The sequence below is a fragment of the Carya illinoinensis genome, chromosome 1 (genome assembly GCF_018687715.1).
Source record: "Carya illinoinensis cultivar Pawnee chromosome 1, C.illinoinensisPawnee_v1, whole genome shotgun sequence".
In the NCBI taxonomy this organism is placed as follows: Eukaryota; Viridiplantae; Streptophyta; class Magnoliopsida; order Fagales; family Juglandaceae; genus Carya; species Carya illinoinensis.
In genome coordinates, this window is record NC_056752.1 from 47,620,368 (window position 1) to 47,647,836 (window position 27,469).

General features: G+C 36.6%; 4 protein-coding genes and 2 long non-coding RNA genes across 8 annotated transcripts in view; 4 read left to right on the forward strand and 2 right to left on the reverse strand.

The window, feature by feature from the left end:
- Positions 1-608: 608 nt before the first annotated feature.
- On the forward strand, positions 609-4,403 carry LOC122278847 (6,7-dimethyl-8-ribityllumazine synthase, chloroplastic). 2 transcript variants are annotated; one of them, XM_043089056.1, is made up of 9 exons: positions 609-769; positions 1,066-1,265; positions 1,353-1,468; positions 1,685-1,780; positions 2,221-2,316; positions 2,458-2,536; positions 3,231-3,277; positions 3,401-3,460; positions 3,919-4,403. In XM_043089056.1, exons 2-9 carry the CDS (start codon positions 1,094-1,096, stop codon positions 3,955-3,957), a joined length of 705 nt encoding a protein of 234 aa, XP_042944990.1. In that variant the 5' UTR covers positions 609-769; positions 1,066-1,093; the 3' UTR covers positions 3,958-4,403. The 2 variants fall into 2 exon arrangements, with proteins under 2 accessions (XP_042944990.1, XP_042944996.1); XM_043089062.1 differs by having other exon boundaries at positions 623-769; positions 1,069-1,265.
- A 972-nt stretch (positions 4,404-5,375) lies between these two features.
- Positions 5,376-9,212, forward strand: LOC122278862 (inactive glucose-1-phosphate adenylyltransferase small subunit 2, chloroplastic). The gene is made up of 9 exons (XM_043089072.1): positions 5,376-5,976; positions 6,162-6,452; positions 6,733-7,002; positions 7,089-7,256; positions 7,448-7,551; positions 7,659-7,770; positions 7,968-8,066; positions 8,247-8,372; positions 8,879-9,212. The coding sequence occupies exons 1-9, from the start codon at positions 5,791-5,793 to the stop codon at positions 8,993-8,995; spliced, it is 1,473 nt and encodes a 490-aa protein (XP_042945006.1). The 5' UTR covers positions 5,376-5,790; the 3' UTR covers positions 8,996-9,212.
- Positions 7,547-9,933, reverse strand: LOC122278869. The gene is made up of 2 exons (XR_006229368.1): positions 9,487-9,933; positions 7,547-7,793 (listed from the first exon to the last, which is right to left on the reverse strand). It is a non-coding gene; the product is annotated as an uncharacterized LOC122278869 (long non-coding RNA).
- A 992-nt stretch (positions 9,934-10,925) lies between these two features.
- On the forward strand, positions 10,926-14,433 carry LOC122278875. Its single transcript, XM_043089089.1, has 3 exons — positions 10,926-11,082; positions 12,086-13,038; positions 14,093-14,433. Exons 2-3 carry the CDS (start codon positions 12,088-12,090, stop codon positions 14,096-14,098), a joined length of 957 nt encoding a protein of 318 aa, XP_042945023.1. The 5' UTR covers positions 10,926-11,082; positions 12,086-12,087; the 3' UTR covers positions 14,099-14,433.
- A 6,714-nt stretch (positions 14,434-21,147) lies between these two features.
- Positions 21,148-23,212, forward strand: LOC122278899. The gene is made up of 2 exons (XR_006229382.1): positions 21,148-21,860; positions 22,267-23,212. It is a non-coding gene; the product is annotated as an uncharacterized LOC122278899 (long non-coding RNA).
- A 1,335-nt stretch (positions 23,213-24,547) lies between these two features.
- Positions 24,548-27,469, reverse strand: part of LOC122278886 (ankyrin repeat protein SKIP35-like) — a 15,860-nt gene continuing 12,938 nt past the window's right edge. For both annotated transcript variants that reach the window (XM_043089101.1, XM_043089095.1), the window contains one exon: positions 24,548-25,650. In XM_043089101.1, coding sequence (XP_042945035.1) covers positions 24,844-25,650 — 807 coding nt within the window. In that variant the 3' untranslated portion in view covers positions 24,548-24,843. The remainder of the gene's footprint in view (positions 25,651-27,469) is intronic.

Genomic DNA, 27,469 nt, shown 5'->3' on the forward strand with positions numbered 1-27,469 from the left:
TGAAATAAAGTAAGCAGTATAACTTAGACCATATGATAACATTTCTCTTACCGAAAAGCTATGGTCACTTGCAAGACATATTGTTAGAACTACATCAATTAAATTCGTATATTCAATAGGCGATGCATTATGAAAATCTTATTAGGACCAATCACTAGATGGATATTGTTGCTCCAAATAAAACAATTATAACTATGCTCGCAATCAACAAAAATGTGTATTATCTATATGAAATCTATATTATCAAGAGTCATACTACAAAATCTAATATTATCTCATTTTATTTGTTTATGAGTTCTGTTACATAAAATCATTTTTATATATTTTTTACGTATTTACTGATATGATTAGTCAAAATAATTATTTTATATTTATAAAAGTAATGCAACTAATCATATTAATAAAATGTATAAAATATATATAAAAATGACTACATATAAAATTTTTATTTTTTATTTATAAAAATAAATAAATTTAAAATTTGACGAAGAATTCCACCTCATTGAATAAGAATAAGATGACGTGGTAGTTCATAGAATTTTTCGTAAAGGATTTTTCAATTACGAAACTCACCGTTTTGAATCTTTTCGGTAGTGTTCGATCACGCGCTCACAAATGGCAGAAACCGTAAATTTTTAGATTTTATAATTAACCTGGAACTAAACTGAAGCCGCGACGTAGCATCCATCTCCCTTATTCATTCTCCACCGCCGACCGTTAGCGACACTTCCCAGCCATCGCCGCCTTCGGCCAGCCGCCGCTTTTCGAGGTAAGCTTTTTCCAGATCTGCTGTTTTAGTAAAATCCGATTGATTGGCATTACTTGTAGTTCTGTGCTGCGAGGCCTATTGATTTTGCACTTGGTGGTTCTAGCGAGCCCTCTCTCGAGGTTGCAAAATCAGCCACAGGAAAAGTTTATATTTATACAGTCTTTGTTAAAGAACAGTTTGGGATAAATCTTATTACCAGAAAGTACGGCCAAACAGATTCAGTGACATTGGCTTTGACAACTTTGGACTAGTATTATGTCTAAAGTTTCACTATTCCTCTTGTGTCCTGTTCTCAGAAGGCTCTCACTAGTGTTTGGTTGAAAAATGGCCTCGTTTGCTTCCACCGAGTGTTTCCTTCCCCTCCATCAATCGCGCCTCTCTTTGCCCACGCATCATAAGCATCATCCTGGCAATGGTAGTTGCAGCACTTTCTTACAACTTCAACGTGCTGCTACTCACAAGTCAAAATCTCTCTCCTTTACCTTTTCTGCGCAAGGTAGCTTCATTTAATCAATCCCTCGTGCAAAAAAGCGCTGTTCTACATGTATACATTCTTAATATTTTAAAAATGAATTGATTTCAGGAACGATTCCTTGCGTTTCCGTTGAGAGGAATGACCGCTCGTCTTTTGTAAAAACGTCCGCAGTTCGATATCTGACAGGATCTGTCACCAGAACTCAGGGTCTTCGCTTTGCCGTGGTCAGTTACTCTGAATGTCCTACACATAACTCGAGTAACAAAAAAAAAAAAACCATTTGTATACACATCTGTAGTTGTTGTGGGATTGCAGTTTTCCCAAATTGGCTGCAAAATCCTTGAAAATATAATTCCAGCTAATGGATACGGTTCTGCTTTGGGTAGCATTAGCTTCCCTTCACTTCCAATATTGGTTTCACTGAATTTTGATTATTGAAGGTTGTAGCACGATTTAACGAGATTGTGACAAAGCAACTGTTAGAGGGAGCGTTGGCTACATTCAAGAACTATTCTGTCCAAGATGAAGACATCGATGTACGTAGCCACTCTTTTAAAAACAACTTAATTGTCATATGTTGTTATGCCTGTTATCACGGTATCTACGAGAGTTATAGAATGTAGACTTTTGCAAATATCTTGATTGTTGTGGTTAAGTATAGCATCTTCTTAAACTAATACATTCATTGAGGAAGTAGTCGTTGTGACTAGTTATTGCCGTTGCTGTCAAAGCATGCTAAAGATCAAAAGCCAAAATCACCATGACCATCCTTTTTTCAGCTCATGACCATCCTTCTGTAAACATTCCCATCATGGTGGTGATCCTCATACTATCACTTGTTGTCACGCTTTTCAGATAAATGCATTGAAGCTTACAGGGATTTTGTGCCTTGTGATTGTTAGCTTGGTCTGTGGTTTTAATTTTGCATGAGAACGCTATGACAATGGATAATTAATTTCTTCGCTTTGTCCATCAGGTTGTATGGGTTCCTGGTAGTTTCGAAATTGGTATTGCTGCAGAAAGGCTTGGGAAGTCAGGAAAATATCATGCAGTTTTATGTATTGGAGCAGTGGTATGATTTGTTGATGCGCTACTGATTAAAATCTTTTGATGAGATATAATATCTCTCAATGAGAGGGTTCTTTAACTCACCATGTTGAGAACATGCTTGTAATGAGTGCCCTAACTTATGAACCATTTTTGTTGTCATTAGATTAGAGGTGATACTTCCCACTATGATGCTGTTGCTAATTCGGCTGCATCTGGAGTTCTTTCAGCAGGTTTAAGTTCAGGTTGGTCTCTGTGTTTTGTATTAGTTGCTGAGCTGATTTTATTTTATAGCAGTAGATGGGAATATAGTATTGTGATCTAATAATTATTGCGTGAATCCGGCTTTTGTATGTAGCAATATCACATATATAGTTTGCTTAAGGCAACGGGCTCTAGCTCAAATACCATTTCCTCCCCTTTCATGACGGGGATGGAGGGTGAGATTGTTGGATCAAGACCCTCCGGGTGCATATGTAAGTTACAAACAAAAAGGGGGAGGGGGGAAAGCTTTAGCTTGCATCTTGTTTGTTGCATGGTTCTCCCATGGGTGTCTGTCTAGACTACGATGGCTATGCATATATTTTTCACGTAGGAAACTTACTTTGCATGTAGGGCCCTGAGTCTGCTTCTTGAATGGGCTTGGAAATTTGTCTTTTGATTTTTTGATAGCTATTTTGGCTGAAGGACAAGACGAAGTACAGCTTCACATCAATTTTGCATGTTATTTCTTTTCACTATGTTGTTAAGCAGCCCACACATCAATTGTATGTCCTTGCGCATTGGTAAGGTGATCTATTAACTATCTGAATTTGCTATTAAATTGGTGAAATGTGACGGAATGTCGCAGCTGTCATTCTTACATGGATGTCATATCCAATTTAGCTTATTTTTTGCTTCCTAATGATATACTGAAGCTTTTTCTACATGACTTTATAGGAGTTCCATGCATATTTGGCGTTCTGACTTGCGATAACATGGAGCAGGTAATCTGGTAGTTAAAGTCAATGTAAATTGGAGAAAGCTCCCTAAGGCTGCCTTTGGGGTGGGAGTGCCGCTAGATGAGATGTGATCTCTGACTGTGACTGTTGCCTTTATAATTATTGCAGGCATTAAATCGAGCTGGTGGGAAATCTGGCAATAAGGGCTCCGAGACTGCTTTGACAGCTGTGAGTTGAATGTTTAAGTTCATTTTGTGTCAACGTCACAATGATGATACCAATGTAATGTATTTTAATAACAAAAACCTGGACTAGAGTTTTAAGATGCACATTCGTAATCCCCGTAGTTGTATGGTTGTGTAAATCATAAGGTTTGACAAACACGGCATCTATGTTCAATTCTAGTTCGGACCTGAGCACTTTAACCATAATAATCTGATTTCAGTTTTTTAATATTTTCAATGTTTCTATTTCCATATTTGTTCTTTGACTGAGTAATTAAAATATTGGGAGACAGATTACTTATAAAAAAAAAATTAAAATATTGGGAAGTAGATTAGTTGTTTTATGCATCTTTCTACTGATTTTATACTTCTTATACTGTATATTGGCTATGGATGTGTATTATTTATTTTATTCTTTACATGATTGAGTCCTCACATTAAATAACTTCGTTTGTCATGCAGATTGAGATGGCATCTTTGTTTGAGCACCATTTGAAGTGAGAAATATTGGGGACCATTGAATGGCATGACATGATGCCTAGGTTTTTTTTTTTTTTTTTTTCTCTCTCCTCAGTTAGACGTATTGTTTCGTTTGTCAACTGCCAGAATGTCTCTATGTTGAGAGTTCTGAGGGACTCCCAAAGGGTAGCCACATTTTCCCAAAGAATAATGAGTATTTATCGATTGCTTTGCCGCACATCGAAAGAGCCTTAGTGCTCAAACTGCTCAGACACCCAGGAATAGATGTATTCTTGATGTTTAGAATCAGAAATTATATTTTTACACGGCTCCCTCTGTCATTTCTCTCTTTTTGCAAACAAATAAAATTCAGAGACACAAGTGCAAACCAGTGGGTAACGCTTCTCTTGTTAAAAAGTGGTTGCATATTCCTGCCTTCTGTAACTTGTTCTCAATAGTCCTTTATATGATATGCTGCTTTTGTGTTTTGTCGTGTTTCATGTGGCTTCTGTCCGCTGTGCTTTGGTTGTGAAGTCCCAAATAGTTTGCAATTCCAACCTCTACTATAATTTGTAGAGCAATAGATACAGCATGTGAACTCCTCTGCATTAACTGTTATACATGAGTAATATGATCACTAACAGTTAGGGCCATTCGGATTGAGAAATCATTTCATTTTATTTTATCTCATCATTAGAACTTTTTAAAATTTTCACACAAAATATAATAAACAATTCAATTTTTTCAAATTTCAAAACAATAATAATATTAAAAAAAATACTATAATAATATTTTATTTAACTTTCAATTTTTATATAAAATTATCTTATTTTATTTCACTATCCAAACAACCTCTTAATATAGTAGAGATTGTATGCTATCTCTTTTTCCTAATTGTAAAAAGTGTTTTGATTAAAAAATTGTAAAAATTCCTGATCTATGCAATTTACTTTATCTCTATTTATTGAATTCTGGGACCAACATGAGCTGGAAGACCAAAGTTAGCTTCTAAGGTGATTGCGCTTTAATTGGTTAGCAATTTGCTTAGACAAAACTCTGGATGCAAAGTGTTGAAACAACTGTCAATTGGAGGATGAAACCTATTTTTGTTAGTCGAATTTGAGACGGGCAGGAAGCTTGAAGCACAAAAGCTGAGACAATGCCTGCCTTCGATACTACTCAATTCCAAAATGCAGACGTTGGACACAAACCACCAATACACTTCTGCTCCTCATTCCCTCCAAGAAAAAAGGAAAATAATCAAACGCATTTGCTCTTTAGTAAATCACCAGTACAATCTTTCAATCCAGCACATGAGGCTAAAACGTGAAACGTGTTCCAACTACAATGCGAAACATCTTTTTGCAAATTCTGTAGTTGTTTCAGAGGGTTATGTGGGTAAACTGGTAATTTGGATTGGCATTTTATATTGAACGAGCCATTCCTGTACAAGTTCTTTTGCTCTTCTTGGACATCTGCTTAACCATTATTCAACGAACAAAGCAAAAGAATTGTTAAAGACTAAAGAACCTAAAGGCAATAAGAAACTTAGAATCAAAGTTAAACACCACAAACAAGTTTCTTTGAGAAGGTTGATGCTAGCTGAGCTTCATGTTTATATTTGGGTTCCACTAAAAAGAAAATGTTGACAGTATTTGGTCGGAAAATCAGCTCCTACCCACTGGCAATGCAAGGATGATTTCCTCTGCAGTAGCCATGAGGAAGAAGAAACCAAAGTATTCCATTCTTATTCTCTCTATTAAATCTCATTCGTAGTGAGGAACAAGAGAAGCAATATACTGTAAAGAGATTAAAATAATTTGTTTGAAGAAAAGTGGCATTTCATATCATTGCTTCCTGTTGCTTTCTCTTGTCATGGTGATATTGCAGCTTTCTCTTCCTATATCCATGGATCTCAAAAAAAATGGTGCCATTAATGGATCAGCAAGAATCCGTCGAAAACTTTCATCGAAGTTCCGTTGTACACTTCCGCCAAGATTGTTCATATCCAATTCACGGCAGCCTCAGTATCCCAATTTGCTGTTTCCCTCAAGTCATCAGGTCCAAAGTTTACTAATACCTAATGTTCTCTCCTCATGCTTATTCTTATACTTCGTAATGACAGGGGATGGATATTTGTTTTCTAGGCTTTAGTTAAAAGCAATTTAACCTGTTGCTTTGGCATGGTTCTGGAAGAGTGCCGCTAAGTATTTTTGGATTAACATATGTGAATTGATTGATGTCAGAGTGTAGCAGCTATCGTGTTAGAAGATGGATCGCAGTCAAGGCTTTACCCATTGACGAAGAAAACATCAGAAGGGGCCATTCCTATAGCAGCAAATTACAGACTCGTTGATGCAGTGGTCAGCAACTGCATTAACAGTAACATAAACAGGATATATGCTCTTACTCAATTCAATTCAACTTCTCTCAATTCCCACCTTTCCAGAGCTTATACTGGACAAGGTCCTGGAAAAGAGGGATTCGTTGAAGTTATCACTGCTTACCAGAGCCTTGAAGACGATGACTGGTTTCAGGTTTAAAATCATATAATTCTCAATACTATTAGTCTTGATGTCATATTTTATGAGTAATGCTACATACAGTCATAAAGTGGGCAAGCACGCGCAATCACTTTGAAAAAGAATAAGGTTCACTATTAAAAAAATTAGTTTTTGTTTTTTCTTTTTTTATAATGTAAATATCTTATTTACTCACTTTTTTTAAAGAGATTGTGTGGCGCTTATGCACTCCACAACTGCAAATATCATTTCCCATTATATAAATGCATATATTCACGTTCCTTCTCTATATTAGGGAGCTGCAGATGCTGTTAGAAGATGCTTGTGGTTGATGGAAGAGTATCCCGTGACTGAGTTTCTAATCCTTCCTGGCCACCATCTCTACAAAATGGACTACCAGAAAATCATAGAAGCACATCGAAACAGCAAGGCTGACATGACTATTGCAGCATTGAGTGCTCGGAGAGAGCAAGACCCAAATTTTGGCTTTTTGAGATTGAATTCAGAAAATCAAGTTCTAGAGTTTAGATTGAAGTCAGATAGTGAGCCAATCACTTTTGTTTCAGTAGGTTTCCCCCCACAAGCTCCGCTCTGCTTAAATTTTATAGTTTTTGGGGGAGTTCTCTGAGGAAGTTTACTTCTGAAATTCAGGAGGAAAGCCCAATGAAATGCAATGATGTTGCATATCGAGAATTTTCAAGTATGGGAATATATCTCATTAATAGAGATATAATGGTAAAGCTTCTAAGAGAACATTTTCCCAAGGCAAATGACTTCGCAAGTGAAGTAGTACCAGGTGCAATATCCTTAGGAATGAAGGTCAGACTTATTTTGTATGCCCTTCCCATGTTGCTTTTCTTTCCAAATGTGAAAGTACTATTTTCTTTCTCTCCAAATGTGGAAGTACTATTTTCTTTCTGTCCCTTCATAATGATGCTGTGGTAGACTGTAGTTATTTTTGTCTTTTTATTGCAATTTATAAGAAGATTCTCCTCCTTCGTGATAGTCAGGTACAAGCTTTTCTCTTTGATGGGTACTGGGAAGACATGAGGAGCATTGAAGCATTCTACCTAGCAAATATGGAAAGTACAAAGAAAGCAGACATGGCATTTAAGTCAGTAACTTTAATACCAGAAAAGGGCTGAAAGTATTATCCCAGTGAATGTTCTGCCTATATTGGACACCTCACAAACTAACAAAAACTTCATCCTTTCATACCAGCTTCTTCGATAAAAAGTCTCCCATCTACACTTTACCTCGGGTTCTGCCTCCAACTCATGTGACTGATGCTATAATAATAGACAGCGTCATTGGAGGTGGTTGCATTCTCGGTGTAAGGAACTGCTTTCTCTGCCTCTAGAATTTGCAATGGTAAATTTCAATGATAGGCAGTTACATAGTATGGAAACAAATGCGTATACATAGAACAGGGAAATAAGTTATAACGCATGCATACCGTGTATTTTCTTCTGTTCTAAATTGTGCTTTAAATTACTGTTTCTAATATATTTCTAACCTTTCTAAGAGTAGAGGTGCAAGATCAAAGGTACAGTAGCCGGTATGAAGACAAGAATTGGAGATGGGGCTGTAATAGAGGACTCAGTGATCATGGGTTCTGATATTTATCAAGTAAGATTGCTCTAAATGTTTATCCATAAATGTCTCTGTTGGCATTATGAAGAGTGTCTAAGAACTCGAAAATAAAACATTTTAGCCCCCCATCCTCCTCACAGATGGACTCATGAATGTTCTTTCAAATCTCCATTGATTATCTTATATATAGTGCAAGTGTGCATTCTCGATCCACAGATGGAAGATATTCGGCGGAGCGGCGTGGACAGGAAAGGCCTAGATATTCCTATAGGAATTGGTGAAGATACTCAAATAAGGAAGGCCATTGTAGATAAGAATGCAAGAATTGGCAGAAATGTTTTGGTATGGAAAGTACAAGAAATAGTCAATGGCTCTCAATAGCAATCTCATTACACCATTAATATTTATATTAAAGCTTAACTATCAAGAAATTTATATGTATTCTTAGACCAACAAGCTATAACCAACTTCATTTATCTAAAATCCCATCCATTTTCAGATTTTTCCTGCAATGCATTTGCATTATTATTATTGCCAATGCCAATATGTACTGTGCAAAGACTGAGCACTGACGTTTCTAAAATAGAATGCAGAAGAGTGATAGAACAGGGTTATCTGTTGGACATCCTTTTTAAGTTCGGCACGGTTGGAGCTACCTAGAAAGTATTAATTGAGCCTTTTTGTGTTTAAGCTTCTTTTGTGTGAATGTCTGTCTAAAACCTGCAACTGAATAACTGAATCAATATGTGGCTTCTCTTCTTCGCACTTCACTGTCCTTTATGTGTTCTAAACTAGGGGCCTTTCCTATATGACGGATATAGAAGTAATGTATTGGCAATTCTATGCAGATTATAAACAAAGACAACGTCAGAGAAGGGAACAATGAAGCCAATGGGTACATGATCAGTGAGGGAATTGTGGTTGTTCTTCATAGTGCAGTCATCCCCAACGGCAGCATTATATGAGAGTTTTGAGTCAGAAGAATTCTCTCCAGTTTGGTTCTTCGATTGAAAATTATAGTGTATACAAACTATATATGTAATGCACACAACACAAAACAGACGGTTCATCATAGAATGATCATTCTTTTGACGAAATGCGTCGCCAACAATAAGAAAGTTATATTCATTCACAGATTTATTGAATGTAAAATTCACAATACTTCATTGTTCCTGCTGAAAATAGTCTTTAATGGATATTTTGTGTGTGTGTGTGTGTGTGTATTTCAGTGGTCCTTTTACATAAAGGGTCCCTTTTTAACATTTTCTTTTCAATTTTCTATCCCTCACTAGAAGTAGGGGAAAAAAAAAAAATTAACGCAAACTAAGAACGAAAGTGCCGAGCTTTTTAAGTTTTCCCACCTAAAAATTCTCGAGAAACTTGTTATGATAGATACATTCTGATTCAATGAAAAATTCTTTTCTTTATCATACACACACAGAGAGAATACCCTGACCTTATTGGACGGGGAAGTGAAATTAACTCGTTTCTAACAGTGTGCGAAGGACACCGTGCACCTTGGTAACTGGAGCATGGCCAATCTTTACATTCTCTTATCCAGTTCCATAGTCTTCCATTCGGTTCAGTTCAGGAGTCTCCCTAGCTCTTCTTCGCCGTCACAAGCTGCTTCTCGTAAAAAAGAATTACCCAAAATAAAGGAAAGGAACTATCTTTGATTCAATCGGTCTGGTTTCCTCGACAATCAGCGGAATTTCTTCAATGGGTACGAATGTTTCACTTTCTTAATACTGTGATTTCTCTTCAGTGGGCACTTGCGGTAGCAGCAGGCATTGGTCTTCCAAATTTATATGGGAAAATATGGTGCGTACGGGTTGCGATTTCCGAGCCGTATAGCCCTCATCTTAACATGCGAAAGCAACTCCGAGTAGCAGGGGTGTAATGGTCCGATCCGATCTAATTTTAGATAAAATTTAAGATTAAATAGGTATGTTCCCGTTTTATATTTTTTGAAATTTATTACGCATTGGTTATTTTTTTAAATCATTAGTTTCAGTTTTTTAATTTTAATAAAATATAAATTTCTTTTAAAAAATATGTTTAAAAAAATTACATCAAAAAAATTTGTTTTGTTAAAAATTTGTTATTATTTATAAAAATCTATTTTATAAAAAAAATCTCTTATTTAAAAAAATTTTGCTATAATAAACTTATTTTATAAAAAGGTTTACTGTATAAAAAAATTCTATTATAAAAAAACTGTATATGATTAAATAAATTTTTACACTTAAAATTAAAATTTTATGTTATAAATTATAATAATATTAACATTATCTTATATATAATTATAATTTATATTATATATAATATAAAAAAAATTATATAATATTTAAAAAATTAATTTAAATACATATTATAGTGAATTGATCCGTGTTAAAAATGATGAAACTAGAATCGGATCTAGTGAATTGATCCGGTGTTAAAAATCACGAAAGATCCGGATCGATTTTAACATTGAATAATGATACACTACCAATTTATTTATAATTTATAAATAATTTTAAATATAATAATATTTTTTTATTATATTTAATCACATAAATCAAGACAAAAGTCAAAATAAAATTTAAAATAATATTATTTTACTGATAATTATACACAAGGTGTTAACAAGAAATAAGTTTATCATTTTCCTTTGACATTTTACAGACTGGTTCCAGAACAGTACAGAGGTGTACTTCACGTCGACTTTAAAAACTAAATGCTGGATGCTTAGCGGTTTTTGCAGTTGACACGTTGTGGTTTATTTCTCGTTATTAAATGTGTGAGACCGCGAAGCGATAGCCACGTAATCACGAAATGGGGCCCATTCCTCTGTCCCATGACTTGTCGGCAAGTCTATCGTCAGGACTCAGAATTTATTATTATTTTTTAAATAAATTCTGTCATCAGAATTAGCCATTACATTTACGTTCACACACACACAGACGTACTCACATGTGCTCTATATATATCATCGGTTGTTCTGGTGCTGATCTTTACCAAAGGCTAAACAAAGATATTTCATATCAAATTCGCTGATTTCCATTTCCAGGTATACTTATATATTTTTATATGCACCTCTGAACCCTCAGGATCGTCATCTTTCTCGTCGTTGCTATTGCTTATAGCGATTTAGTGAATTCGTTTTTTGTGATCAGAATTAAATATACTGCTGTGATCTGTTTGATCTTACTATAGATCTAATTCTACCCTTTTTGGATCGCTCATTTCCTTCTCACAAACTAACTAAAAGAACGCGATTTCCGATTTTTGTGGGATATTATTGTTATTATGTGATCTGTAACTTGTTCGATTGCCTGCGCCATTTAGAGCACACTATCATGTGCATTGTGCAGATCCGCATCCTGATCTTTGATCTGACTATATGCAATTTTGTACCTTTCATTTTTCTTCTGGATAAATGGATGTTGCTCTGGAAGTTGATTGGTTGGTATTTCCAGATCCTTAAATTTGATTACTTTAGATCAAATTAGCTGTGTAAATTGTTTAATTTGCACCTCCCATAAGTACTGTTAACAGGAGGGGGTATTATGTTTTTCGTGCCTTAGGTTTTCTTTGAAAAAAAAGAAAAAAAAGGGGGTGATGACTCTCACACCTTTTAATCCTCTAGTCACATCTGGATATATCACTGATTTCTTTCTTCAGAGGAATTTTATTACATGATTAAAAGAGAAAATGCAAGTTGGGTGACGCATTCCCGTGACAATGTTGCATGTCGAAACCTTTTAAAGACATAGAAGCAATTTCTTGATCTGAGCAGCAGTGACATTGAGCCAATATTTTATGCATTTTTCAAAGGAAAGCAATCGTCTGCATTCTTATGTATGTTTTAATCCTCTAGAAACTTCTCTAAGCATTGCTTGTGGTTAGCATGTGGATTTGTGGAATTTCATTTTTTGATCAATAATACAAGTGCACTCCTTCTGTTTCATCCATTATTGCTTCCCCATGTTGTCCACTTAATTGTTGCTTCTGTGATCCTGGTTATTCTACCAACTAATTCTTTTTACATCTGAAATCTCGTTGCTATAAAGGCATGGCTTCATCTGATACACCTGAAGTAGTTAAAAGGGATGTTAAGGACAAAGAGCGCAAGGAAGATGAGAAAGATGAAGAGAAAGGGGGATTTATTGAGAAGGTGAAGGATTTCATTCAAGACATTGGCGAGAAGATTGAGGGAGCTATAGGATTTGGAAAGCCAACTGCGGATGTTACTGAGATTCACATCCCTCATATCAATCTTGAAATGGCAGAGATTGTTGCTGATGTTCTTGTAAAGAACCCAAATCCCGTCCCCATCCCTCTGATTGACATAAACTACTTGATTGAGAGTGATGGAAGGAAACTAGTTTCAGGGTTGATCCCAGATGCCGGGACGATCCCTGCACATGGCGAGGAGACTGTCAAAATACCACTTAAACTAGTTTACGATGATATAAAAAACACATATGATGATATCAAGCCTGGAAGCATAGTTCCATATAGGATTAAGGTTGACCTCATTGTGGACGTGCCTGTTTTTGGTAGACTGACTATACCACTTGAGAAAACTGGAGAGATCCCCATACCTTACCAGCCTGATATTGATGTTGAGAAAATTAAATTTGAGAGGTTCTCTTTAGAAGAAACTGTTGCAGTTCTTCATTTGAAATTGGGAAATAAGAACGACTTTGACTTGGGACTAACTTCACTAGACTATGAGGTTTGGCTTTCCGATGAGAGCATTGGAGGTGCAGAACTCGCAAAGTCCACAAAAATTGATAAGAATGGAATAGGTTACATTGATCTTCCCATCACCTTCAGGCCTAAGGACTTTGGCTCTGCACTTTGGGACATGATGAGAGGAAAAGGCACTGGTTACTCCATGAAAGGACATATTAATGTAGATACACCCTTTGGAGCAATGAATTTGCCCATCAGCAAGGAGGGAGGTACTACCAGTCTCAAGAAGAACAAAGAAGATGGTGGGGATGATGATGACGAGGAGGTATGTTAGCTCTAATTCTTTCTATTAAAGACACAATAATTGTATTTATTTCTCATACCTCCGTTAAAAATTTATATTTATTTCTCATCTTGTGCTGTCTTATGCTCACAAAATTCTGTGAATGAAATGAGAGATTGTTTAATGCTATATAGCTTTATCAGTTGAGTAATCACAAGACGTAAAATCTACTTATCCTGCTCTAATTTCATTTTTATAAGCGTGAAGAACTCAATAGGTTTTTACACGCATCATGTAAACTGTTTTATATTTTCTTTTCATACTTTCTGGTGCAGTATAGGCCTTTTGTACTTCAGTTTGTAAATTCTACATAATTAAATGATATAATGTACATTGTAACATATGTTTCAATAACACAAGTTGATATCTACCACGCCAACTAGGCTGATAAGCCATCTCATATTCTTATGCTTTCACAAGAAATTAAGCAGTGGCTGTGGAGAAATTAAAAATTAGACATGATGGTACTCACAATTCCGTCCCAGAAACAGTGAATTATTTGTATGTGTCAGAAGAATAACAAGTTCTGCATTGGTACCAACATCTTTAACGGAATGAATTGAAAGGGGAACCATGAGCTTGATGTCCCGGACAGATATGTGCAAGTGACCTGACTAGATTGAAAAGGTAGGATGGAAATATTTGGATACACGTATCTGCAATGCACGCATTGAAAATTTTCTAGTCGAAATTCAAAAAAGGATATCTAGTAGGCAAATACGTAACAAATCCATAAGTCTATTGGTCTAATAATGATAGGTTAGTAGTTTGTGCTTCTGACTTGGCTAGTTATGATGATAATGTGAAACTCTCAGCCATAATTCCTTGCACCAACTTTGATGGCTTTGCATCTACTTTGAGCTCACCAGATTGAATGGATTCATTACAACTTTACTTAACTCGGTAACCTGCAATGTTGTCATCTGGTGCATGCGGCCCTTTTATTTTAATGTTTGTTGTTACTTTATATTCATAACAGACTACTTTCCAACTTATATATATATTTCTATGATACGATTATTTTGTTTGGGTGCAGGAATAGAAACTGCATTGGCAGGAGTGCTAATACCAGTAGCTGTGGTCTGTTTATCAGCACTCATCCCCTAGAATAATTGATAAATAGGCGCTTGAACACAAGGTTTTTACTTCTGGTGTTGATGTACATCCCTTGCTAGCTGAAGTTGAGGACTTTTATTTATGCATATCTATGCTTATATTGTTTTGATGTATGTGAGGTTTGGCGCTTTATAGCTTGCATGCCCGCCCTGTTGTCGAGACCTTTGGATGGCAGATGAAACTCTTGTTTTTCACTTTTTATAAATTATGATGATGATGATAATGATTCAACTCATAATAGGAAAGTACGAGTGTTATGTATGTTTCCAAGTGCGTTTCCTTTTATTTGCTAAATCCTTTTTCTAAACTCTTAGTCAAGGGCACATTCATGCGATTGTGGGGGCACCTCTCCTAGTGGGCAAGTATTAAAGCCAGAAATCTCCTTGATAGCCTCTTCTGGTAAACGATGAGCAGCTTGTGGCAAAACTTGCAGTGTCATTAATTCATTCCTGTATGAACATCATTACATGTCCCGCCAGTTAAGATCCTGGATAGAAATGGATAGAATTCCAAAACCCAACAACCATTTTTATTTTACCTGAAGCCCATGTAGATTTTATTTCTGGGAAAGCCGAAGTGGGCAAGGCATGACCACAACCAGTCAGGTAAAACTCTTCATTGGATTCCCTCACTCCTCGTGTATATTCTCTTTCTGATTAATCTAGCACACGTCAATGCACATATAAAACCATATATTAAATAAATAAATAAAGGAAAAACGACCAAGTCATCTGTTGTCATAAGCGTATGCGTGGAAGTCCCAAGGCATAATCCTCAATCTCCAAAATGAAGATGTGGAGTTTGAAATTTCGCTCCTCTAAATATATAATAAAAAAATTATATAAAAAAAAAAAAAAAGTGATCAGGAGGACACACTGCAAGTGAGCTGAAGGGTCGAGTATAAATCACTTAAAAAAATTTAAGATAAATATATATAATATGTATCACGAAATAGACATGTATGGTTGGAAGTCTTGTTATAATTATTAAGATGGACCATTAAGGAGCTGACGAGAGTGTGGATGGTAACCAGACAATAAATGGCCGAGTGCGGGGGGATGTGATATGACAAGGGAGAATTCTAAATTGGTGGTGGATGGGGAATGCATGTATGTGCTCACCATCTTTTCTTTTAGCTTCATTGGCCGTATCATGTACCCACATTACACCTCGAAGCTTCTTCATTTTGTATGTATTCAGTTTTCTTTTTCTTGGCTCTTAAGAAAAATTGAAAAAAAAAAATTAGAAAATTATTTTCCCCTCCTTTCTTTTTCTTAACAGGCACTGCCTTGTCAACTTGTATGATTGAGAAGAAACGAAAAGGAACATAAAATCAATCCCAAAATTAAAATTAAAGTGTTAGGCCCGTTTACATGTCAGAAGATACTGAAATTAATGTAATTTAATTTAATTTTAAGTTGAATTTGATATTTAAATATTTAACTCAAAATATTTTTATTGTAGGAGTCATAATTTTTTTTTTTAATTTAACACCTCTTTATATACAAGATTCATAATTTTTTTCAACTTCTTATAAATACATCTAAACTCATCTTAATATTTAAACATATCTAAATTCATCTTAAATAAACTTTATAAAATTCATTCCACCATCTCAACTCACGACTATTCATAAAGAACTCAACTCAATTCAACATTCGAATAGAGCCTTAATCTACCTACCGGTTTATAATTGTGAAATGTTACAATCATAAAAAAATTTTATATAGATAAATTTATAAATTAACATAACATGATATATTAAATATATTTTATAATAAAATTAATTTTATAATCTAATAAATCTTGTCAACTGATATTAATTTATAAATTTATTTTTATAAAAATATTTTAATACCAAAAGATTTTTCTTTATAATTTAGGCACAAATATCTTTTTAAAGGGAATGTAAAAGGAGAGAGAATTTGGATTATATGATTGGATGTTATTGGGATCTGATTTTGGATCTCTTGGATAATATCGAGTGTCTCGCTTAATTGTTGTATTATCATGTGCTAAAAGAAAAAAAAATTAAAAAAATAAAAAATACAGCCATATTTTGTAGCATTATGCTTAGGGAACAAAAAACAAAAATGTTGCTAGAGATCGCTAGACGTCACCCACAAAGTGGACGGAGTAAGATGATTAGTAAAAGACATTGAACACGTATGATCTTATTTTGTCTTTGTTACAACTGATTTATAATTATAGAACACGTCATATGTTACCATAATTTCAAACAAATTATTAGTTTTGTGTTTCAAATTCTTCTTCTTCTGTATTATTGTTATTATTATTATTATTATTATGTTAAGTGCTTATCAAAGTTTTTGACTTTCTTATTTCTAATTCATTTTAAGATGGTCTTGGTTTATGAGCTATTTCACCGAATATTGCATTTTTTTTATTAGATTAATATAAATTAAATTAAATTTATTAGTCGATGTGGATAATATATCTAATAAAATGCTTACATAACATGATTTGATTTGAAATAGAAAATTTTAAACATTAAATTTTATGGATTAAATTATGTGAATGATGTACACCAATTTGTTAATAAATGGGGTCACACGTTCTAGAGTGGCTTTTAAGCCCACGCGCAGTCTCAATGTGTCACAACCCCCAGGAGATTTATCCGGGATCACATTTCGGCACGACCTATTGAAGGTCAAGACAGTTACATGGCTAGTCTGCTTGCATGCCTTGGCTCAAACCATGACACGCAGCAGGCGAGCATGGAGGCTACTGACCGCGCGCAGACTATGCGTGCAGGCTTGCACGTGCCCTTAAGCGTGCATCTGCGCGCATGCATGCGTGCCCCCACACCACCTAGCGAGGCCAGTGGCGTGCCCCCACAGGCACGCCATCCAACGCACAGCTTCAGCCCGTGCCTTGCAGAGTAGGTTAGTGGCATGCCTCGTGGCATGCCATCCAGCGCATGGCTCCAGCCCATGCCTTGCGGAGCAAGTTAGTGGCATGCCCACCAGACATGTCATCCAGCGCATGGCTCCAGCCCATGCCTTGCAGACTCAGCGCCCAGGCCACCAGCCTGGGCCATGCCGTGCACCATCATGGCTTACATTCAGCAAGCCATGCCCATCATGCCGTGCACCACCATGGCTCACCATTAGCTAGCCATGCCGCACCACCTTAGCTCACCATCAGCCAGCCATGCCGCGTACTACCATGGCTCACCACCCAGCAAGCCATGACCTCACCACCTGACCATGGACCAACCTAACCACCGTGCACCACCTAGCCTACCATGGGCCATGCATGCCACGGCTAGCCTTGGTTCATGGTCATTATCTTGTTATTTATTTTATTTATTTAATTTACTTTATTTATTTATTTTCTAGAGACCTATTGGGGGTTTCCAATTTGTTTCACTTATAAATAGGACCTTCTTCATTTGCTTTAGGATCTTTTTGGCAAACTCCTAGAATGAAGACTATTATTTGAGAGATCATAAACTAGTGCCTTTGCACTTAGGATTTTTTGGTGCAATTCGTGAATCCTAAAGAGAGAATCACACTTTGCAATTCTTTGAATAAGTGTGATTCATCTATCTTGTTCTTGCAACTAGGTACAATTCGTGAATCCAAGTTGTGTTTATCAATATATGAGGTTTATTCATTACTTGTGCAATCCATGAATCAAGTAGTGATTTATCCTTATTTATGTTTTTGGTTCATTCAAGTTCATTAGTATTTTGTTATTGTTCTTGAGCGTTCTTCGTTGTTCTTGAGTGTTCTTCATTTTGCACTTGAGTGTTCTTCATTGTTCATGCATGTTCTTCATTGTGTTCACGCGTGTTCATCATTGTTCTTGAGGAGTTCATATCATATTTTGCTCATCCAATCCATCCAAGCCTCAAAATCGCCCACCACTTGTGTTTGTCAACTTTCCATAGTTAATTGCTTCATCCATTTTACACTAGCCGCCCCCTACATCTTCCAATTAAGATTCCTATCATTTAGGAATCCTAATTGATTCCTAAAATCACTCCCATAATCAGCCATTCATATCTCCATCATATCCCAAGATTTTAGGAAGGTCATCTCCAAGATTCAAGAAAGTTTGACTTCCAAGATTTTATGAAACTTCCTAAAATCCCTACATCACCAAAAATTCGGCCAACCCTAGCTTGCTCACTCCACATCACTCATCTTCCATCCTAGCCACCCATCTTACATCTTCTAAATCCTAAACACAACTTTCAAACCCTAAACCATCTTCCAAGTGGCGCCTACACTAGCACACACTTGTGTCGTGCGCCCCTCACCCTTGAACCATACAACCCTTCATCTTCCATCATTTCATACACCCATCTTAGCCTTAACATTTAACCCCACCATCCTCAAGTGGTCATATTGACCACCTTTGCACATGAGCCAAGCAAGAGAGGAACCAATGTTCGGTCATCACAAGGCCACCATTGGCGTGGAGGACTTATCGTCTAGGGACTTGACCAGGGCCCCTAACACAATGGCTTCAGACGCCTCAGATCTTTTGAGTTTGTCTGTCCGTTCCACTCTTCAGGTGACATGTGTTGGCCATTCGCCGGCGACTCAGCTCAGTGTCCAGCTGCTATCCTATGTTACCGATTTCCTTAGTCCATGATTTTGCAAGAGGAATTATGAACCTCTCTAGAAATCATCTCAAGACAACAAGTGACAATGTACACACCATCATCATTGCTTCCAGTAGAGATTCTACCGCCACTAATAATGGTTCCATTATTTTCATTTATGTGAACACCTTATTTCCATCTTTTTATAAGACGATGTCTTATTGTAGGATATGTGTATGGATCAAGAAATTGATCGCAGATAAATCAGTTTTTTCTTTTTTCCATATCTTTACACTGTTATTTATTATTTTGAGGTATTTGTTAAGAAATTTTACCTCCTCTTCATATATCATCTTTTTAATTTAATAAAAAAAAATTAGAAATGATAGGTTTAGAACAGAATAATAAAAAATTAATAAATATGGATCCCATCATCCCACGATCCCATCAGCGGGAGAGCCCTTGTGACGAGTAAAGACTAAGACTAGAGAGAGGAAAGCATGTGCACTTCACGTGCTTCAAAAGGGCATGCCCGGTGGGCAAGACGGTTCCTGGAACAACATGGGGCCAGCCAGCAGGCAAAACCCTCAGCCAGCAAATGCAGAAACATTACTTTAATGAGAAACGAATCGACTAACATCTTTATAAAATAGGATTTGAATGCCCCCCACCCTTCATTATTTTGATCATTTTTAATAGTGCTTATATATACGGTCAAGATTTTATTATAATTCTTAAATGGGGAGCCGAATCTTTGAAACAGGAACAAAGTCTGCAGCAAATAAAAAAGAAACACAGCCGACCAGCATCAAAATTGTACGCCATGCCTCTAATGGAAACCCCAGTGGTGAATCTGGACATCATAGAACTTGATTATACAACAAATTTATGGAATATCGTTTATATTTGAGTAATGTTTTATATAATTTAAAGTGTGTAAGTTTCACGTATTCATTTTGAAAAAAATAAACTTTATTATTAAAAGAAAGTACGCAAAACTTATAATGCAAGTATCGTTAATATGTTATTTCTTTAAGGGAATTCATTCTCTCTTGATTTTTCTTTTTTCAAACTTGTACTAGAAGTCCTCAAACTCTGCTATGGCTGGAATCTTTTTTATGAACATGTTGGAGAAGTCATTGGGAGAATGAATGAAGCCAATGAAGGTGTCTACACATCCTGATTCATGCACCTGTGCATTCATTTGCTGAACTTTATTTCTGGAGCTGGTATTATTAATTTATTCAATATTCATGAACTTCCATTGCCTCCTTGCTAGGGGGAGGTGAAGAGCAGGCGTGCTGTGGATGCAGCGTGGAAAGTGCCGTGCCCATGCTTTGAATCCCAAATGGAAAATATAATAACACTATTATTGCATGGGTGGTGCGGATGTACGAGGAAGACTAGAATGACAAGCTGCACACATGAAGATGCAATGGATTGAAGGACGAGGTAGCTCTTAAAGAATTACAAATAATAAGAGGAAATCCACTTGGCACATGCCCATTTTATGGATATATCCATGCCATTCGGGCTAAACTATGGAACCATTCTTTTTTTAATGTCCATTTGGTATTATCTCTACATGTACAATGAATGTAGAAGGAAAGAGAGAGAGAAATTTATAAAATTAATCTCAAAATATTTATGAATATTTATTATAAATATGGTGTGATTATTTAAAAAAAATTATATTTTTTTATCATTTTCTCCATCATCATCTCAATATCTTTTAATAAATATCTCTTAATATAGCATGAAGTTATTGACTCAAAAGTGAAACATAATAAATAATTTTTAATTATTTAAAAACGATGAAAGAATGATAGTAAAAAAAGATGAAGGGTGACATTACTCTATAAATCTTTGGAAGTCCTGATCAATTTTTAAGAATGAACTTGTTTTTTTCCTCAAAAATTAGAGGTTGAATTTTATTTTTCATCTCATTAATTATGAAGTCTTGCTTAGAATTGTAATCTTCCGCATTTAAAAAAAATAAATGGATCGGCCAACCTATGGTAGCGTTGGAAATGAAGCTTCCATCGTATAGGTCCCAAAAGAAAATTCATTTTATAATTTAATTACCTCTGTTTAGTCCTTCCTTCCGTAGGAATATTATTTAACTGCGTAGAAATTTGGGCCTAAAATAAAGAGAATATATGGACGAGACTTTCAGCCTCGAGACTTTTATATTTGAAAATAAAAACTATTTTAGCTAAAAAAAATTATATAAAAATAAATTTATAAATTAATTATATATTAGATTATAAATTTATTTTTATTATAAAATAAATTTTATAAAATTATTTTAATTTATAAATTTATTTTATATAATTTTTTTTATCTGTAACAGTTGTCTTTCAAAATTGATGCAAGAAGTTAAAAGGTGGAGAGGGGACACGAAGTTAATCCAAAACAGTGTGGGAAGCAATATGGACCCATTTGCTAATGGAAAGGAAGGGTGAGTTTCAATGGAATGATTCCGTATTTTGAAAAAACTTTGGAAACGGGTGGGGGCCATTGGAGTGAATTCACAAGCTTAATTAAATTAAATATAGTTGATGCTGGTGTTAGGCTTTTCTTGAGGGACAGGACACATAACTTTCTACAGAGACAGGTTCTACAGGAGAGAGAAGTCCAGGGGAGAAGAACCTTGGGAGACACATTCCCTGCAGTTTCTAAAACCAGCAACTTGTATGTCAGCAACCGACCCCACTTGGATTTGGAATTCACTGAACCCAACCCTGTTTCTCTCTCTATCTCTCTTTCTGCATGATAGCAATAGTGATAATTCAAATACAGTGCTACAACCCAGAGCTCCATCAAAAGGAAGGGGTACCAATCCTCCGTTCCACCATATAACTTCCATAACATCTTCAGAAATTATGATATCAGAAAACCCACTTCTCCTTTTTTATGCTTGTTTTTGTTTTGATGAGTTTTTTATGCTTTAGGCTACCACTAAACAGATAGGAACTGTAAGAGGAGTTTGGGAAAATTAGGGGGCTGAGATGCAAAGGGTGCATAAAGGTGCTTCTCTGTCTTGTTGCCTTATTCGGAAATTTTACTACCACCAGCATCAAAGGCTTCAGCAGCTTCATCAACATCACAGGTATCATCGACTTCTGCTTCTCTATCTTTGCTTTACCTATTTGTTGCCTGATCTCTCTCTTCTTGAAAAAAAAAAAAAAAAAAAAAAAAACACTAGATTTCAAATCTGGGTATACCCTTTTCCCCGTCTGTCATTAATTTATTGGGTTTTTGTTGCAAGCCACTCCTAAAAGTTTCATGGGGGTCACTTGGAATCTAAATCTTGGAGAATCAAAATTTCATCTTCAGTACAATCAATACTTCCACTTGTGGTGTCCCAACGTTTTGTACAAATTGGGTTGGCTTGCCATGGTTTTATACCGGATCAGGACTTTGAAAGATTTATTTGATTCTTTTGGTGGGATGTTTGTGACTGATTTGAATGTTTTTCCATGATTTCCTTCAATTGTTTGAAACTCGGAGTGCAGCTGGATTATTGGGGACGACGTCTCATGGTTTGCGAGTTGAACTAAAGTTTTGATTCTTTGGGAACAGACGAAGACGCGTGGTATTGATTTGTTTGAAGACGGCTGGAAAAGTTTCTCCTAGTGATACCAAAAGTCTATTTTCATTGCAAGATTTTGTTTACTTCACTTTGCATTTTTAGTTGGTAAGACTGTTAGTTCTGAACCTGGGATCTAGGCAGCATTAGTTTCTAAGAAGAAACACTGCATTGGGCTGTTGAAGTACAAGGATAGCAACCTTAAAAGGATTCTGCGAGTTGTATATTTGATTGAATATTGCAACTACAAGAATTCCCTCTCCACGTTTGCACCAGCATTATAACTATGGCCCACTTGTGTTAGAATTTTGAAGAGTGTTGAAGTTTGCACATTTCACATTTCTTGGGTGGCTATATATCTTTGAATTGAGTCATTTGTCATTTACATTGGTTCAATCTGAACTGGGGTGCTGTGAATTAAGTGGCTAGGAGATCTTTAAATGAGATTTGAACTTCCTGAGGTGGATCTGAGATTGTTGAAAGGTTTGAGTTGTTTACAAAATCATTCTGCAAGTTTCATTATGGATGCGAGATCAAGAAAGGTTCCTGGTCCTCTGGTTGAAGGAAAGAAGATTGAATACCAACGCAGCCTGTCACATGGGAAGGGGAGCAGCAGAAGATTGTTGGCTTCAAGTTACTTCAGCTTAGAGTCATTGCTTTTGCTTGTATGTCTCACGGCTTCTTTGCTGATTCTTCCATTGATACTTCCACCTTTGCCTCCCCCACCATTCATGCTGCTTCTGCTTCCAATAGGGATCCTAGCAGTTCTTATGGTTTTGGCTTTCATGCCTTCTAATGTGAGGGATATAACCTATACATATGTGTAAATGGTGTAATAAACATGCACAGCAGTACATGCACCTTTGTCATCATACAATTTTTGTAACTCTCTACTTAAAAAAAAAAAAGAAAAAAAGAAAAAAGAGAGAAATAAAAAAAAAAAAAAAAAAAGACGAACAGTTCCGTCATTTCGTATTCATCATTTGTTTTGCACCCGAAAAATCCTCGCCTAAAGTAGCATTTGATTTTGCAGTTGTTCATAAAATCTTTAAGGTCTCTTGCCTGCATAGTTTAATGAATCGTACCCAATTGGTAGCGCAATTGATATGGGTCGATTGCCTGCCTGCTTGCTTACCAATTTTGGACTAAGAGACAACGTGTAGGGGGGGCTCCCATCCGTGGGCTCGAACATTTTGCCATTCTGGTGAGAAAGATGGTTTTCTTGAGTAGGCCATAGGTAACCTCCAATCCCCATATGTCATTCGTGGAGTGATTGAATCCACCACCAACTCGTGCTAGGGTTAGGCGACGTGGACCAGTAGTTAGAGCAGATTGTGAATGTGCACGTGACTTCATAACATATGATGTATGGAATGACGCATTACAAGGATCATCCTCATATTTGCCATGTTCATGAGTAAATGCCCGTAAAATGCATTTTGTTGACAAAGCTTTGAAAGCAGTGCTTGGATCCGCCTCAAATGGGGGGATCGCCATTTAAGGAAAGGTAAAGAAATGCCCAATTATTCTTTCCTTAGCTTTTTTAATAGTAAGATGTCATTTAGCAGCAAATAGGATGTGATCTCTCCACACCACAATGGGTTCCCCAGAGAGGTATTAGATCAGATGGAGATTTCGCGTAACCCACCGATCCAATTTATGAATAATCTAATAGATCTGCACCGTTGATGGTATATACGATGAAGGCCACCATGGCCGAGCCCTAGTACTTGGGGGTGAGAGACAGGCACCGAGCATTACAATATTTTGAACAACATCAATTGGTGTAGAATCCGACAGGTGATTTTTATTTTTCATTTGGTTGGAGAAAAATACAAAATGATGGATAAGATAGATCTTTATATCTACTATGAACCGCACTGGCTGAATTGGAAAGGATTGCTTTCAAAGTGGCCATTGAAACGACCCATTTTGCTAGATAACATAACGTCTTGCATAGTTGGTGACAAACCAATAACCATCTGAGTAGTTACCCAAGCAGATTGTAGATATGCGTGGTGAGATAGTATGCTACATAGCAAATTTATCGTTTTGTGTTTTTATAGTCTCGGTGAGCCGCCTCACTCGAACTAAAAACAAATTGAAATCAACGTACAAGTTTCAGCAAGTTGGACGGTAAAGAAGACAAAAGGAGAACAGAAAAGCGTGAGGGAATAGATGAAAGAGAGGAGGAAACAGGAGGTCAATGCCAGCCAATATACACAACCATCATATTCCAACCTCTTTGACAATAGTTACAGTGCGTATTACAAGACAGATCAACTTGCACATGCGATATATAGATGCTATATGCTTATATATATAAAGTGTGCAGGGAGACCTAAAATATAAGGCGACCGCATGGGATGGAAAGAAAATTGCCAAACCTTGATAGACTCGTCACCTGACCTCCAGCTAAAGCATATTATTACTATCTATGGCACATATAGGCTGGAAACAAGAAGAAGCAAAAATATGAAAGATCAGCAGGCGAAAAATCTTGCTAGGTAAGCCAGGACGTACGAACCAAAAATGGAGGAAGATGATGCTCCAAAACAGCTAGGAGTTCTCTGCCCTGATTCACCTCTTGAAAGACCCCTCCTCCAAGCCTTCTCACTGCTTCAACAAGCTCACCTCTTAGCCTTTGGGACATCAAACAACCACCTGCCTTCAAACATTCCCTATACAGCGGCAGGTAAGCAATTGCCACCTTCAGAGGACCGGGAAGATCTCTCAAGCAAATAGGAGATCCACCCCACTTCAAAATCCTCACAAGGTTCATGTAATGTTCTTGTCCTTGCCTTTGTCCATCCAAGAAAGCTGCCTCTGACCAATACTCTCGAAGAAAAGACCTTAGCTCAGGGGCTACAGCCTCATCATCAGACCTAGCAATACTGTCCGCAACAGCATAAGTAGCTGCTGGATCACCCAAGAAGTCTGAACAGAGAAGAAATCCTACACCATCAAGAGAACCACCACTCCGTTCACCAGCAGCCTTGAGAATCTCAATGCTGAGTGTTGCAAGGACATTCTGAGGAACACGTGGAAGAAGATAGGCAGCGACACCTACTTGACTGCTTGAAGTGGCAGCTGTGAGGGCAAGGCAAAGCTCCATGTCTCGGCAACCCCTTTTCACAAACCACTCCACAACCTGCATACAACCTCTCTCAGCAGCTCTCATCAAAGGGCCCAAAAAAGCAATGGCATTACCCTCTTCCACCAGACATTCCATAGTGCCGATCTTGCAGTAGTGGGAAGCAAAGCCCAAAGCAAGGTCGACATCAACATCCAAGCTGTTTCTTTGGGCAATCTACAGAGAGAGAGAGAGAGAGAGAGAGAGAGAGAGAGAGAGAGAGTTGTTAGGCAACAAAACATACAGCAAACAGATCATATAAAGGGATACAGTAATAATATGTTACATTTTTGTCAAGGACAACTTCATGGTAAAAAAGTGTTTTTGCGTGTCTCTGTGATTAAGCAAAAAGGCATGAATGGAGAGGAAACACCCTGCTCAAATAAATAATAAAGGTCAAGAATACCATTTAAATTGAACAGTGTAAGCATCATGGACCAAAAATATTACATACTAGATCCACTTGTTAGAGCTGCCAAACGCAGGAGATGGAACAATTGCTAAGAGTTTTGCTATATACAAACACAGTCGCGCACTAATCTGTATACCAATACTGATTCATTCATATTTAAAATTTAAATTAACACTATTTTCAATAAAATCTACTTTTTGACCAATCACATCATATTAGTGCACGGATTAGTGCACAATTGTGCTTGCAACTATATTTTTCCAATTGCTAATGCACTAGTCAATAACGTGATGATGATGGGTTCAATATGCATACTTGTAATATCACAAGGGATTACGATGAAGAGCTCTAACCACTTCAAATGTCTGTTAGACACCCCTCCCCCCCCCCCCCCCCCAAAAAAAAAAGGCTCTCTCTCTCTCTCTCTCTCTCTCTCTCTCTCTCTCTCTCTCTCTCTCTCTCTCTCTCTCTCTCTATTTGGAAAATGAGCTGTCCAGACCTGAAGCTTTATATTTGGTAATGCTAACAGTTAGCTATAAAGATTTAACATGACAGCTGCAAAGACACATTTTTCTATAACCTAAGCAATCCCATGAACCCATCAGAGATTGGAACGCAGGATCATTTCTACCGAGAGGGAATATGGACACCTCCCCAATTTACAATCCAATAAAATTGGACAAATTTTTATTCGTGAATCTCCAACCAACAAAATAGTACGAGAAACACCAACTGATTTTTGGAGTTGGGGGGGGGGGGGGGGGGGGGGGGGGGGAAGGAAAAGAAGAAAAAACAATGGATCAGACCCAAGATAACCGATATTTACATCTCGTAGTTCGCACTCATTGTTTTTCAAAGATTCTCCAAAAGCCAATCATGGCAGGAGAGCAGTTCAAAATAGAAAAGCTTGCATCAAGTTTAGGCATACATGTGAAATGAGGGAGTTCTCTCTCAAAAAATTCTAACAATACTGTTTTCCATGCCAGTTATGTTGAAGTCATTTCAAATCATAAACACTGTTGCATGGCAAGGTAATGAATATCTACGAGAAGCTAGGGAGTCACCATACTTTCTTATTTATCTCTTGCTTTGCACTAATCTTTTATCTTCTTTCTCTATTGATTGGATTTTGACATAAATGCTTGGGATGTGAGATATCTGATCTTTTTAATGGTTAGTTTAAGTATGACCAGCTTTACTATTTAATCTTCACTACTAGTAGTTGGAAAATCCTTTTTCCATTAGAATCCCATACAAAAGTCTCTGTTTGAGGAAATTATGTCCATCAAGATACCATCTTTTTGTAATATAACTCAACAATATTTAAACTGCTAGTAAGCATGGCAGAATGACTTCTGATTCTTTCCTCCCATATCTCTCCTTGACCTGTCCTTACTGGTGGTTTCTTCCCACTCTGACTTGAAATGTTTAAAACTTACAGAGATGTCAGCCAAATATAAAAGTTTCTTAAATGTTAAAACCACTTATCAAAAATAAATAAATAAAAGAAGATTTCAGCCAAATACAGTCAACAAAATTTCATTATGTATTACAAACACAAAACTCTCTGAAATGGGGGGAAAA